Source organism: Ambystoma mexicanum, chromosome 7q (genome assembly GCF_040938575.1).
Source record: "Ambystoma mexicanum isolate Mex_15411 chromosome 7q, UKY_AmexF1_1, whole genome shotgun sequence".
Taxonomy (NCBI): Eukaryota; Metazoa; Chordata; class Amphibia; order Caudata; family Ambystomatidae; genus Ambystoma; species Ambystoma mexicanum.
In genome coordinates, this window is record NC_090941.1 from 134,767,403 (window position 1) to 134,780,775 (window position 13,373).

Below are 13,373 nucleotides of genomic sequence, written 5' to 3' on the forward strand. Positions count from 1 at the left end.
CCGTTTTTGTGCAAACAAGGCAGAGAAGGAAACATTAGAACATTGCATAATGTACTGTCCTATGTTGTCTATTCAAAGGAAAAATAATTAAAAAAACATCTGGTAGTTAGGTATGGCAATATGGCAATGAATAACATCTGGCAAGCTATATCCAAAAACCCCAAATTAGGCATGTGTGTGGCACTAGTGCACTTTTTGGAATCAATTTTTCCAAAATGTGACTGAATGAAATGCACTGAATATAAATGTCATCTTAGACGCAATAATTTAAATTGGGGTTTAGATGCAATAATTTAAATTGGGGTTTTAATAACTTTGTATACTTTAACAGAACAATGTATTTATTTTGATCTGATATGTTTAATGTGATGGAAATGAAATTGTATTTTTAATAATGATGCAATCTGTAAAAAATGGTCAGTTTTATGTATTTGTATAGTTGTTTTATATATTTGAAAGGATGATTGTATTATCCAAACTAAATAATATATATATATATATATATATATATATATATATATATATTTTAAAAGTCCAATACTGGCTGTTGGTGCAGAGTCTTTCGCTTGGTGATATCCATGCCAGAGGGCTTTGTCTGCAGAAAGAGGGGAGGGATCACAAGAAGTGCGAGTGACCCAAGAGATTCCAAGATGATGGAACCCTTCTCTGGATGCTCATGGGCAACTTTAACTCCTCCCCTTCTCCTGTCTGCCCTGCATCAAATATATTGCTGGACTCTCACCCAGGGTGCAGTGTCCTTTTGGCTAGCAGAGGTTGTGCTTTGAAGCAGGTCCCCCCTCCTGGCTGGAGCTGATCCCGTTCTCCTTGAAGGTGACAAGCTTTTACCAGATAGAACAAAGGGAACTTTTTAGGACTGCACTAAAATAGTTTGTTTTAGATGAAACTCACTGCCGGACAGCTATTTACACCGAGCCTGCCAGAGTAATGGTTCTAGAAAACAGGCTGACAATAAAATGACATTAAAAGCTTTATACCAATAGAACTGTAGCTTTCACCAAACCACTGTAACAAACTATTTATTTGTTTTTGTTTAATTTATCTGCCAACAGCACAAGGGGGAGGTACAGTTATATTGAAAACTGCTGGTTTACTTTCAAAGGGATTCCGTTTTTATTGCAAGAAATGCCAGGCCGAAAATTGTAATAACTTTGGTACTATACCTGCCGGGTATAAACCATTTGGATCGCAACTTACTGAAGAAGTCCTGGTTAGACTTTGACAGCATTTTCGCCAGATTTGGAAATAAAAAAGGTTTACAATTTTTAGTAAGCAAATTGGCCGTGGCACTTTTTAAATTGTCACCTCAGTGCTGCTAAACACAAACTTACTGTTGGCAGACATGTATAATTCCAAACACTTTCCCGCACCCCATAATACTGAATAAGGGGAGATGTGTCAATAGACAGCCATACGATGTGGAAGTATTTCCTTAGTGCAAAATATGTGTTTTAAAGGAACCATGAGAAACTGTTACTCAGTTTCGGCATGTAACAATTTCCAGCTGTACATGCTTTTATATTGGGTCATTTGTGGCATAAATAGCTTCTGGCATGTCAATTGATGATGCCCAGCAGAAAGTATACATGTGGTGTCTTAGATGGGTGTTGGTAAGTTCGGGTATACACCCAGTAGACGGGTCCATCTGGGTACAACCCCACCATCATCAGTTTTTTAAACAAACATATATCGCAATCTGAAAGTTAGACTCTTTAGCAGATGTGACTTCCATGGCAGAATCCATTTACTAGAGTGCCTAAAATGTTTTAAAAAATCTGAGATTCCCCCTAATGGATGGAGATTCATCACGAGGGGGACTCGTACAACCAGTGGGTTCCATTCTGGACTGACGGAGGGGAGGCTCTTCACAGACAACAATGATGCATGGTGCTCGGCGCAGGTTATCTTCCTGGGGATGGGTGGTTTGGCCACGATGTTGATGTGCCATCTATCTGGGTTTGAGGGACTGTCTACAACTGCTGGCAGATGAAAGGCCGATCTCCCACTGATGGGGCTACTAGTGAAGCATGACAGTAGCAATCACCTGTCATAACAATATAGTGAAGTGAAATCAGTGTCAAGTTGAAGGCCTGCAGGAGGGGCCTGATCCCAATATTCATTACCCTGAGCTTAATTAAATCAGGGATTACATATGAAGCGTTACTGCACAGTAGAACGGCTCAAGTAGTTTGTCCTTTAACACATCCTACTCAAGGCCAGTTTGCTGCTACGATAGGGTGTCAACAAAAGGAAGAAAGTTCTCATCGAACGTTAGTAATCAAGATATAGCTTCATTGTTGAATACTAACCCAAGACACAGTGGAACAATATCCGAATCGGAAATCGGCTAGCCATGTTGCCATGGCTCAAGAGGAAATACCTATGGCCTACGGGGAAACGCTCACAGGATATTTATTTGAAGAAGCATTGAGGGCGTTAAAAGTTGACATCAAATCAAAAGTACACTTCTAAACAGAAGCCCTGAAAACTAGTCTCACAAAAGCAATTTATGAACATAAACAGAAGATGAAGTCTTCAGGAGCCATGGAAACCTTTGCAAAAATGAAGTGATGAACATCCTTCCTCTGACATCCAATGTTGAATTGCTGCTTGAAAGGAAAGGTCTCTATGAAAAGTATCAAGATCTAGAAAATGGATCCCTCAGAAAAGATCTTTGTGTAAACTTTGTGAAAGAGGGTGCTGAAGGCTCACTTTTCAAGAATTCACAAGAGGTATTTTGATATAATGGCTCGGCTGAAAGGAGAGGATGGCTGAAATGACAGTCTGGTCAATCTGAAACATTCCTATAGCCCCATCTCATGAAATTTCATCAAGCTACATGACTTTACCAGTAAAGAAAAAATAATGAGAACAACCAGGATAGAAGGCAGGGGATTGCACATTCAGATCTTCCAAGTCATCTCTCTGAGCACTCTGGCAGGGTAGAAGGATTTTAATCCATGGACTAAAATCTTAAACTTGAAGAAAATGCATTATAGATGGATCTTTCCTTTTGGTATGAGATTTAGTCAGAATGGAAAAGGATTTTCAATGTTCCTCTACAGAGGATAGCCTAAAGTTGCAATAGAACAAGAGGACCCCAACAGCCCAGCAGGTCAGATCTCCCAGACCAGAGCCAAAGGATGTCAGGTCTGTAGATAAATCCTTTCAGCAGCTCAGGAAAGAGACATGGTCAAATGGAATAGATGCACCATGATGTGGACAAACCTAGTTCTGTAATTTGATGTCCATACACAGGTGACCGAAACCTATGCTCAGTTGCATTTCACTGCGCCTTAATACATCCTTTTGAAAGGACGAGTAGCACTGATGTGCTCAGTCTCATAGTGCTGTCTGATTTGTGCAATACATCCTAATCCGAGTTTAGCAAGTTTATACACACATATGAGTTAATCAAGGGAAATGGCTGTGAGCAGGGAATCGAGAAAAACTTGATCTGTCGAATATGCTGGTAAGCAATGTTTCCAGTGGTTGCATGTTCGGGGCTGAAGGGGGAAGCTTTTTTGGGAAGGTGCCAAATTTCAAAATACTTCGCAATCATATAAAGTGAAGACATTTCTGCGGGCACATTCAATTTGAAGCGCGAACTAGGAGGAGACTCTCAGACCAGCTATGTTCCAAAATATTGAGCTGCAAGGCTTAATGTTTGGTCTCTTAATGTGCATGGACTAAAACTGCCCATTCAACGTAGTAACCTAGTTTTTCAGCACAGGGTACATTTGCTTAAAATGGACCTAGGAAAGCTACCGCCAAAGCTATATCCAGTCGAATTTTCTCCAGCATTGCATCTTTAATGGATTCACATGCTCATGAATATTCCCTGTTGTCAGGCTGGGAATCCTCAGGGAATAATAAAGCAGTTTTGATTTAAACTTAAAATATACTGCTTTGTAAATATACTGCTTTGTATTTGTACAGCCTGTTGCTGTCACTTTGTGTCATGCTGCCCCAGCCAGTGACAGTGGTCCTCCTTCGCTCTACCCAGTGGCCATCTTCAGATATTGTATTGCACGTTTTAAGTGTTGGGAGTCCTTGTTGTTTCACTCCTCTAAATATGACTTTCATCTTTTTTTTAGAAACTTTTCAAACTTTTTTCTTCATCATTGGCCACGGCTGTGACTGCCGCTAGCCGGGATCTGTTGTCGATGAAGATCTAAACATCTGACGATCTTCTGAACATGGATCTTCTAAGAGGCCCTATGATGTTCAGTCCCTCTCCATGCAGGCGGACGCCAGTAAGAAGAGCCTTTTCAGTCCTCAAGAATATTTTTGTGGACGATCGACACGAGAAATGCATCTATTGCCTGCACCCGCACGATGTGGATGACAGCTCCATTTGCCAGGCCTTTTCCACGAAGACGGTTGGTGCTTGGCTGGAAGAGGGTGCCAGGGTCTCTGATTCGGCCTCAGTCTGGAGTCATGCCTCTGCCAGAGTTGGCAGACCCATAGATCGAACTCCCTCTGCAAAGAGGTCGAGATCCCATTAGGACACTTCCTAGGGGAAGAAAACTAAAGGGGGACGAAAGTCTCAGGTTCTGACTGCCTTCCCGTTGACGACATCGGCTGGTGCCCGCTCTGCAGTGATACACAGGGAACGGTTTTCTGGGGAAAAAGATTCATCAACTTGCCGGTGAGGGCAAGACCAAACAACTAATGATATTTTTGTTAACCATGGTCCTGTTCACTTAGGCACAGGTGGAAAAGCTGGTCTGATGCAGGGAAGGAGGGAGAGGAGGGCAACCAGCACAATGATGTGGGGGAGTGCGAGAGGGGAATTAAATCTCGGATTCTTAAATCTAAGCAGCTAGCCGTCACAAGTGCAGAGATTGAGGCATCGGAATAGTCATGTAATTTTTATTTTAGCTTTGATAACTGGAGAGTTCCTTGCAAAAGGGTGGTTGCCCAGAGGGTGGGTGAGGTGATATCAAAATATCACTAAAAAATGCACTGTCCCACTTGTTATGGGATGGGAAAACCCATGTTGTTGTGGGGTTTTCTCTCAATTACATGCAGTAACCCCTGTTGGTATTGGGGGTATCATAAAATGTTGTGGTGAGGCCACAACAGGTGAGATCGACCGGTTTCGATGGTTCAAGGGTGATTAACGACCATCTTCTTCAGGACAAGATCGATTTTCATATGCTGCTGAGTAGCGACTGTCCTCTTAGTAGGGCAGCAATAACAGGCTGCAGAGGGATCCTGGGAAAAGTCAATCGAGGCGAGCGCATGAAAACTGCAGTCAGCTCCGCCCACATCCTTAGGATATGCCCTTAATAGGGCTTGGGTGTATAAAGGAGGCGGAGGAGGAGAAGGATAACGAGAGGGACAACGGGAAGCCAAGACGCTGTGTTGGAGAGACACTCAGTCTGGACACCAGCAGTTGTCTCGGAGGATCTGCAGCTGGTGGAAACGGGAGCAGAAGCCTTCAACTCGGAGGGCGGGCAGTTGGGACAGCCGAACTGGAGAGAGAAAGCAACACTGTTCATGCTGGACAGCTGGAGCTGAAAAAGCAACAGGGAGCAGGAGAGACGTGCTCCACATCTATTGTGAAGCAGGAGGTTTGAGAAGGGGAGTAGGGACGTGCCCGACGAGCGTGGCAGGCTGCTTTCCCTGCTGCAGGAGAAGGTGAGCGGGAGTGATTTGGAGCAGCTGCTAAAGCAAAGGTGAAGCACCCACGAGTTTCAGAGGACACGGATTGGGGGGGGCAATAAAATGCTCCCTAGACTGCATGTAAGTGACGGTTCAAGGCAATGTAAATCATATATGAATACTGAACTGAATTGAAACTATACCAAACTGAAGTGAAATCACCAATTTAAGTAAATGTGAATCAAATTGAATACCGAACTGTATTGAAACTACTAATTAAGGAGAATGTGAACAATAGTGAATTCCAAACTGAAGTTAATAAGTGGTATTTAAACACGATTATGCCATATTGATTACCAACCGACCATTTGAAGTTCAAAAGAACTATAGTCTATGGTAGCACAAAAGACTGATGCAGAAGAGTGTTACATTAACCAGTGCATACAAGTGTGAGACGTCCGAAGCCTGAGACAGAAGAACCTGAGAGGGGGCTAAACAAGGTTAAGGGAACTCATGGTTGCGCGGCCTGTGATCGGTGTACCATGCGGTCTAACAGCTGCGCCTAGACCAGGAAGTTCCCCATTGTAAAGAGCCCAGCCATCACAAATCGAGCCAAGGAGAAGCTTAAGGTTCCTGGTTGCATGACCTGTAGTGGGTGGACCGTGTGGTCTGACCAACTGCGTCTAGACCAGAGAGCCCAAACTATGGCAACCAAAGGACATTAAAATGATGCCTGAAGCACTGTGAAACAAATGGTAAAACAAGTAGAAGTGGAGGGGAAAGTCCAAGGAGAATGCACAAACGCATTTGCGGAGCATGAGGGTGTAGATCAGAATTTTAGTATAGTAGTAAGAAATTGACACAATTATTTTCTGAATGCCGAGAAGCCTAATGCGAGACCAGTTGAAGTGGTAGTGATGAATTGTTGCAGTCGGTGGTGGCAATCTAAAATAACCCTCCAAGTTGTAAGCCTTTGGCTGCGGAGTAAGAACTTCAGGGATGAAGGAGATAGGAGATAGGAGAGTGGAGGGTAGGGATGGCATTGTAAGCCGGATGAAATGGGACTAACTTTACCAAATAGTTCAGCATAATGTAGTGGAGCATCATCCAGTGATGGATTGTGTTTATACAGTTGGTAATCTGCTTTGAGATGGCTTGGGTGAAGGATGGAAAGGAGAGAAAGGTTTGGATGTCTTGAACAAAGAGGTGGTAGTAAAATCCGAAGGACAAGATGAGTCAACCTGGGGCATAGGTATAGAGGGTAGAAGCGCAGAGGTCCAAGTACTGATCTTGGGAGACACTCAACAGAGAGGCTGGTGGGGTCAGAGGTTTGTGAGCCCCAGGATATTTTGATGGGAGTTATCTTATGGGTAAGAGGCAATCCAGGCGAGAGCTGATTTGTGAAACCCAATGTCTTGGAGATTGGGAAGGTGGGGAAGTGGTCGATGTTATCAAAAGCAGCATGAATATAAGAGAGTGTGAAGTGGTGAGCATCTTGGAGACATCTATGAGTGCAGTCTCGGTGTAGAGTTTATTGTGGAAGTCAGATTGAAGTAGATCCCAAAGTCCATTATCCTCGAGTACTTGGTGATCTGGTTGAAGGCTGCCCAAGAGTGGGAGAAGGTGGCAGAGTCATGAGGTGAGATCCATGTTTCTGTGATGGCAAAAAGTGAAAGTTGAGGGTGATAAGAGACAAAGTGATCCATGATTTAGGAACACTTGTTTCAGAGACATTGTGCATTCCAGATGAGCGTGATGGGAGAAAGGGATGAGGAACATTGGTTGTGTGTTAAGTGAGGGGAATAGATGAGGTGGGATATCCTAGGAGAGTGGAGCATTGGGTCTGAGGGTTGCCAGTGCAGGGAGAGAGGCAGAAGATAGAGTGAAGAGAGTAAGGTTGAAGGTAGAGTTGTTTTTGAATGCTGCAAGAGAAGGGAGGATGAAAAGGAGGAAGGGAGTGTAATCGAGGTGCATGATGGAGGGTAAAGGAAGTAGGCAAGTGAAGACTGTGTAGGAAGGGTGCAACACGAGAGGTAAAGTGTAAGTGGGTGAGCACCAAGTGGAGGGGTGAAACTTTGCTGGGAAATAGAGGGTATACTTAGTAAGGTGTGCTAGAACTGGGCTTTCAGCGACTAAAACGCAGCTTACATGACGAAAACAGGCATGTCGGTTGGTTATTCAAGGTAAGAAGAGCTCTGCGGTTAATGGACAGTGACTGCATCAAAGGAACCCTAAGTATGAAAGTAAGGGTCAGGCGATGGGCAACCTCGGCAAAGTCTTGGCCTGAGCAGAGACTCTGTTATTAGGGCCAGAGAGGGCCTAAGAAGGAGTTGCTCTCTGCTTCTTTTGGAACTCGATGACAAATTCTTGTAAGTATAGGAATTGGGATTGGGGTTGTTTGTCTGTCTGATAATTGTTTGCAGAGAACTGTCTGCAATAAATCTGCGTGCATTAGAACAATTATCAGACGAATAAACAACCCCAATAAATATGAAACCCAAATGCGGTCGCTCCAGCCCATCCTCCCTTACTTACCTGTTTACTCGCCTCCACGTCCTCTGCACCCCTGCAGCATCAGATCCGTCCCTCTAACACGGGACGGATCTGATGCCGCAGGGACCCCCTTTCTTTTTTTTCCGGTCTCTCGCCCCCCATGTCGAGGAAGCGGGGGACACCCCGGAATCCCACCCCAAGGCCAAAAATACCAACCATAGGGCGCGAAGGACACCCCTGCAACCCCTGCTCCACATGTTCGGTATGTTTTATAATCGATCAAATTGCACTGGCCGAATTCAGTCAAATGTACCATTTGATCAGTTATAAACAAGCAATTTGGCTAATACCTAGGAATTGCATATTGAACTACTACTGTTGAAATACTTGATTAGACTAAGTGACTTCCTTAGCAAGTCGAATTGGAAAAAGCAGTCTGTGCTTCAAGCACTTTTACCCATCTATGTATTTTAAATGTATTGATAACCTGCCAAACAAATGAAGTGAAAACACGATTCCTCTGTAGAAGTTGCTACAATAAAAAAACACATGCAATGAAAACACAATCAAAATCTATTTTGCTGTCCTTGTAAAGTAGTTTGAAACATCCTCCTGGTAACTCCTGATTTGTTTTCAATTTGTTATTCCTCTACCGCCTCCTTCCCCCATTGTTTTGAACTTATTACTGTGCCAATTAGAATGCCTTTCAGAATGATCCAACGCTAGTCGCTCCTACTTTCTCAACCCGTCACTTTATTAAGCTTTCAGCCTTCTTATTTTCTTTATAACACACCTATCCTAGTCTATCTTTCATCCTAATGGAGTGCACGATGCAGCTAAGCATTGTAGTGCCATTAATGACCTTGGTGCTTTTCAAAACTAGTACTTCCTTTCAGCTAGACATTTGAAAGACTAATTTCCACCCTGAATCGATCATGAATTGTATTAAACGTTTGAGCTTTTCGTTTTTGCTTTAAAATTGCCTTTTATTTATAAACCTATTTTTATAATGACTACGTTTCTATTTTTTCGAAAATCAAACCATTATTATGTTGTCTGTCGCTCTGACTTTATTGTAATCGAATGTTATTTCCCTGGTGTCTGCTTTTGTTTTTATGTATCTGTACATTACTGAAGTATTTTCCTTGGAAATGCAAGTGCCCTTCCTCAGGAGCACAGATTTAAAAAACACTCCTGACAGAACAGGGACTGCCTAGCCCTTGTGAAATTGATGACCACCCAAACGTTTCCCTAGTCATGCAGTAAACTGCATTCCTGATGTACATTTGTTCTTCTTTCCCACTACATTTATACGAAAGGATTCCATTGGCCCTACTTTGGAGATGACTGGGCAGCAACTATTCTGTCAGCAGTGCATCCATGCTGCTGAGGAAGGGCAGTAGTGTTTGGCTTTACTGGAGACGAGAGGCATGTTTGTGCTGCTCTTGTGTGGTATGGATTTTGCTGTGTGTATGGGGGAATGTTCAGACACAGGCTGCATTCCTGGGTGTGGAGTCTGTGCCAATTTTGCAGCCTTTTGTACATTTCAAAACGGAGTCAAACACTGCACTGTGCTTTGTGCGCATTTTAAACATACAATGTTTATAAAGTGAATGTTTCTGGAAATATTGATATATATATATATATATATGTATGCTTGTTTGCTTCTAGTTACTTTGAATGAGACCGATCTGAATCAGACGGTGTCCCAGGTTTCTGGTCCACAGGCATGGTATGTGCTGTATGCTGATACATCTACTTGTGAGGCAAGCCAGGAGGTATTGAATTCTGAGGCGGTCTCATTTGAAATTACTTTATTGAATCCAGATGCAGCAGGAAACCCCCTGGATCACTTTGGTGCAGATGAATCCGGTAAGAGGTTTTTTTTTTCCTTATCTAATGTTCTCCCGGAAACCACATGTTTTATTGTTTATGAATTTGTTTAATATTGAATGTTTTCAAAATGATCGAAGGTTGGTTGCGAGTTGTAAATGTGATGAGTTTCTGAAAAGGGCACAAGGTGACGGAGTGTAAAAATAGTTCAGTGTCAAATTTGCTGCAGTTTGCTCATTTAGAGCCTTTCTGCTTGTGCTAGTTTTTGATTGTGAAGTTTTCATGCCATCACTATTTATCAGGCTTTTATGAGTCACATGTTTTCCCAATCACATGAAAGTTCTCTCTTCTGTAGTGATACATATCATTTCTTTCTTCAAGCTTTGAAATCGGTTACATGGGTTCAGTCCAAGTTATTGTTCAAGTTCTATTTTTGTTCTCTAGTAAGCCACAACTTCATTTCCTTATTGTGCTTATGGACCTATTGTGACTTTACTAGCGCCTGGGTGCCTTACATTTTTTCAAAACTTGAATGCATTTTTTCCCTCTCTGTGCAGGATACCATGCCAGGAGTCATTTGTGGGCTTTGGTCATCTCAAGGTTCACTGCCTCCTTTTATAAAACATTTTTGTCTTCTTTTTATTTTTTATCATTTTCTTTAAAATTTTATTTTTTGGAACCCTCCTGACACATTTTACTGTCCTCTCCGTAAGCCCTTGGTTTCACTCGGACAGTGGGTCAAGCTATACTACGAACCAGTGGAGTGACGCTCCTGTTTTGGCCAATTTTCAGGCCATACAAGCCAAGCCAATATGGCTTGGAAATCTCATAGCAGGCACAGAAATTGCCCAATGAGTGGGAGTCGTGTGACACTCATGGTCCCCACCGCAGGCAGGCCTCTCATGGGAGCAATGCACTGACAGGCCTGCTGCCCTCACCGCTCCACTCTCTACCCGGACCGCACCTGGCAGAAGCGGCCTGCGCATGCCAATTCCCCAAACGCCGCCAAACTAGCCTGTTCCCAGCCAACTCGAGACAGATTGCCTCCCTTTTTTTTTAACTCCTCCCCACATGGGTCATAATAGCTTTGTAGACCCCTACCTCAGGCCATACCTAGAGTACCTAGAGTTCTAGGTCTGTACACCTTGTTAAACACCCTTGCTGCTCTCATGCCTTTCAACTCTTGACTTCAGGGCCCATAACTTCCTGGACATCCATTGGGCTAGTCTATAAAGCTTAAATCATCAGGCTCTGTGTTCGAAATGATTTGTGCAGCTCTGGAAGAGTTGTATGTTTTTCTTATTCCTGTGGACATTGAAGCTTACTTGGGCAATATGCCCTTAGTTGTATTTTGGTTTATTTATTACTTATCCCTGATATATCCTTTCCTGTCCTAATCAGCCTTGAGATATCAATCAAATGCCACTCCTCCTCGTGTGCCTTTCCTTCTAGCAAATATATGAACAACAGGCTCTAATACTCAGAATTTCTTTAGCTTTGTTCATTTTACTTGTTCTTGCCATTGCAGACTGCATGGTTTTCATCCTGAATAAATAATGTAACTATCCCTTTAGTGTTGATGCCATCTCAACGTAATTCCTAAATTATTGTAATCTCACAACTAGTATGGAGAAAGACATATTTATCTTTGTATATGGCTACATTCAAGTGGTCTTCAATTCCAAATAAAATGGTAAAGAAAGGTCTATGTTGGAAGTCTCATTGTAAACTACCTGTTACCTTAGCCGCAATAGTTCTCTAACCTCTGACATTCTTCTATTATCAGGGCTTGCAGAATCTACTAGCCAACTCGCATTTGCAGTGATATTTTATGAAGGACAAGTACCATTTGCATGGTTCTCGACCTTGCTAGAGAGTATGGGGATGCTTGAAACACTTGTGTATAGGCGCGTTACAAATGCCATATCATATCATATATCATATCATATACTATGTTGTGGAAAGCCATGAGGAATTTTTATTAAAGTCTGCTGTTTAAATTCCATATTCAGTTAACCATTGCTTTATCTTATTTGTAGGTTTCTCGCGAAATTTCATGCTTAGATAATTGCTGCCCTAATTCTCTTAACGAACATCCTGGAAAAATCTATGGGAAGCTACTTTTGTCAAGACTGCTTAATTGGTGTTATGGTAACAATCAGTTTGTAAGCTTGTTTTCACAAGGGTATTGGGACAGTAGAACAGGCTTGTAAATAATACCTGGTTACCAGGAGATGTGTTTTTTGTCACACTTTGCTCCCTTTACTCTCTTACCACCACTTTGGGGCATGAATTTGGGAACTGTTTTATATTGGACATAACCTGCAGACCCCCTACAACACAGTAAGATGCTGATTTTGGGAGCTGAAAGTCCCTATGTTCCATTTCACTTACCTTCCGGATCCAGGTCAAAAGATGATGCTTCCCAGTATTCCTTGCTCGCTGCTTCATCTCCTCCCTTGCAGGACAAGGTTGGGCGGAGGATAAGAAACACCTGTGTCTGCAGGTGCTAGTAAGCATCACACCTGAGGTGTGTGATCGTTAGCCAGCTTTAAGAGCTTCTGCTTGCTTGTGACCAGTGCTGGTCATTGTTCCTGTCTGTTACCGGTCCCTTGTTCCTTATTCCTGGTTCTTATGCATAGTGTCTAGTTCCTAGTTTATTATTTCTTGTTACTGGATGTCGAACTTAGTGTGCTTCTCTATATTTCCTGCTTCCTGGATTCCCTTTCTTTATTCATCTGTTTTGGAGTCAGCACTTTCCAGTGCTTTCCTTTTCCTGCATTTTGCCCTATTCTGCAGTGTAACCTTGATTCCTTAGACACCCCTCATTTATAGATTTACTATTTTGTACAATTTTTCTTCTTTCCCTCGATGGGGGAGTGGGAGGTTTTGCATTTGTAATTTTGTTTTCCCTGCTCCTGTTCCTTTCTCTTGGAGTCTGTTCCTGTGTTTCCTTTGCTCTTCTCTCTATGTTCCCCATTGATTGTTAGGTGTAGTGTGCCATTGTATCCAACTCCTGTGTGAATGCTTATGTTTTCCTCCCTATTCTGTAAGCACTATTTCTACTTGTCCCTTGTCAGTAGTCTTATGTGTTAAGTTATACTCCCTTTGCTGTTATAGCCTTCCTGGGTTCCTCTTTGATCAGTAGGGTTTGTGGGTTTCACTGACATTCCCACAGTGGTGGTGTTTCTCATCCTTGTGAGCATTGTCTATGTTACCTTATACAAACATTCATCAAGGGTGCCAGCTCACAGATCCTGTCATTGATTGTCCTGTATGTGGGTTTAACGCTGAAAGTGCCTGTTGTCATGGATTTAAAGACACAGCACACGCCAGACCAGGACTCTTTCCCACTGGCTAGGGATGTGGCGCACAATAAAAACGCTTTCAAGTTTATTAATTTCAGATTCTGCTTTGAG

At 42.7% G+C, this 13,373-nt stretch overlaps 1 protein-coding gene across 1 annotated transcript in view; it reads left to right on the forward strand.

The window, feature by feature from the left end:
- The window catches only part of GPR180 (G protein-coupled receptor 180), a 550,950-nt gene that overhangs the window by 163,721 nt on the left and 373,856 nt on the right, over positions 1-13,373 (forward strand). The window contains exon 3 of the mRNA XM_069639768.1: positions 9,793-9,993. Within this exon, the coding sequence (XP_069495869.1) occupies positions 9,793-9,993 (201 nt within the window). The remainder of the gene's footprint in view (positions 1-9,792; positions 9,994-13,373) is intronic.